This window comes from Furipterus horrens, unplaced genomic scaffold (genome assembly GCF_987537825.1).
Source record: "Furipterus horrens unplaced genomic scaffold, mFurHor1.1.pri manual_scaffold_4, whole genome shotgun sequence".
NCBI lineage: Eukaryota > Metazoa > Chordata > Mammalia > Chiroptera > Furipteridae > Furipterus > Furipterus horrens.
This window is the reverse complement of record NW_028327174.1, coordinates 18,146,571-18,148,072: the sequence shown is the minus strand read 5'-3', so window position 1 is coordinate 18,148,072 and position 1,502 is coordinate 18,146,571. Positions and strand designations below refer to the sequence as shown.

The window sequence follows — 1,502 nt, the reverse complement described above, 5'->3', positions numbered from 1 at the left end:
CAGCCGTCCGTCTCGAGAGATGATGGTGTAGCTTCTTAAGAGTCTATCTGCACTGCCGAGAATGGTTGTGCAGTCCGACTCGGGAGTGACACGGTATCTGTCTCCTCCCGTGTTGAATCGACATCTTGCGATGACGCTGGAGTGTCCTCTCCAGTGAAGCTGAAGCTACAGAGCCTGGGCAGGGTGATATGGAGGGTCTGCTGTTGCCCATGCATCAGACCCCCCCTCTCTTCGCAGATGAAGGATCCAAGGGAAAGACAGAGTCAATACAGCTTGGCTTCAGGTGTGCCGCAGGAGTTGCCGGTGTTGACTACAACGTCAAACCGCCTTAGGGACTCCGGCTCCGAATTTTCTGTCGGGGTTTACTCCCTTAGCCTTTCCCCTGAAGAGGTATGCCGCAAGGCAGCGGAGGTTTTTTGGAGTCAGAGTTTTCCTTTTCTGATGTGCCCTGACTGGAAGATCAAACCAGCGACACTTAGCTCGCAGGCCGATGCTCAATCCACTGAGCCAAACCAGCCAGGGTGACCTTAGAAGGTATTACTATTGACCTGAGAGGTCCGCGATGGCAGAGGTGGAGGAGACACTAAAGCGACTTCAGAGCCAGAAAGGAGTGCAGGGAATCATCGTGGTGAACACAGAAGGCATTCCCATTAAGAGCACCATGGACAATCCCACCACCACACAGTATGCCAACCTCATGCACAACTTCATCTTGAAGGCCCGGAGCACCGTGCGTGAAATTGACCCCCAGAATGACCTCACCTTCCTTCGAATTCGCTCCAAGAAAAATGAAATCATGGTTGCACCAGATAAAGACTATTTCCTGATTGTGATTCAGAATCCAACTGAATAAGCCACTCTCTTGTCTCCACATGTCATTCCTTTATTTAATGCCCCCCAAGAATAATAGTGTTAATCATGTCAACTGATTGGCAGGTAGAAATCAACTTAGAGCCCATGCAGACCCATCGAGTGACCAAGGTGGGCTGCAGCTCCACCGCATCCCTCCAAAGTCATCCCCCCGCTGGCTGGTCGCCCCTGAGTCCCCAGGAGGGCCCTCTTTCCTCAACACCAGGTTTTGGAGCGAGAGCTTGTGAGAGGCCCACGCCCTTCTTCCTTCTGACCTTCATTCAGTTCACTTTGTTGCCCTTGGAAAAGGCTGTTTTCCTTTAACTAAAAATAACTGAAACTTGCCCTGCTGTGTGTCTTTATAAACACTAGGTTGAAAAGGCCTTTCTCCCCCTGTGTCATCACGTGGTCTGAGGGCTGAGCCCGGTGCCGCCTCCAGCCTCCACTGTGGATTGTGTTCTTGGCTGGAGAGGCCTGCTCCTTACTGCACCTGTGGCCGAGCTTGCTGAGCCGAGCCTGGTTTATAATTGTCACCCTGATTTCCGGATCTCTTGTCCCTAGCTATCCCTTTTATCATTCACCACTCCCGCCAGTCTTGGGAAAGATTTTTCTACTTCACTGCCCTGGGAAGGGAAAGAAGTAATATGGGTTGA

At 51.6% G+C, this 1,502-nt stretch overlaps 1 protein-coding gene across 1 annotated transcript; it reads left to right on the top strand.

Moving 5' to 3' along the window:
* Positions 1-549: 549 nt before the first annotated feature.
* LOC150011208 (dynein light chain roadblock-type 1) lies at positions 550-1,193 on the top strand. The gene has a single exon (XM_090275368.1). It carries the CDS (start codon positions 563-565, stop codon positions 851-853), a length of 291 nt encoding a protein of 96 aa, XP_090131494.1. The 5' UTR covers positions 550-562; the 3' UTR covers positions 854-1,193.
* Positions 1,194-1,502: the final 309 nt, after the last annotated feature.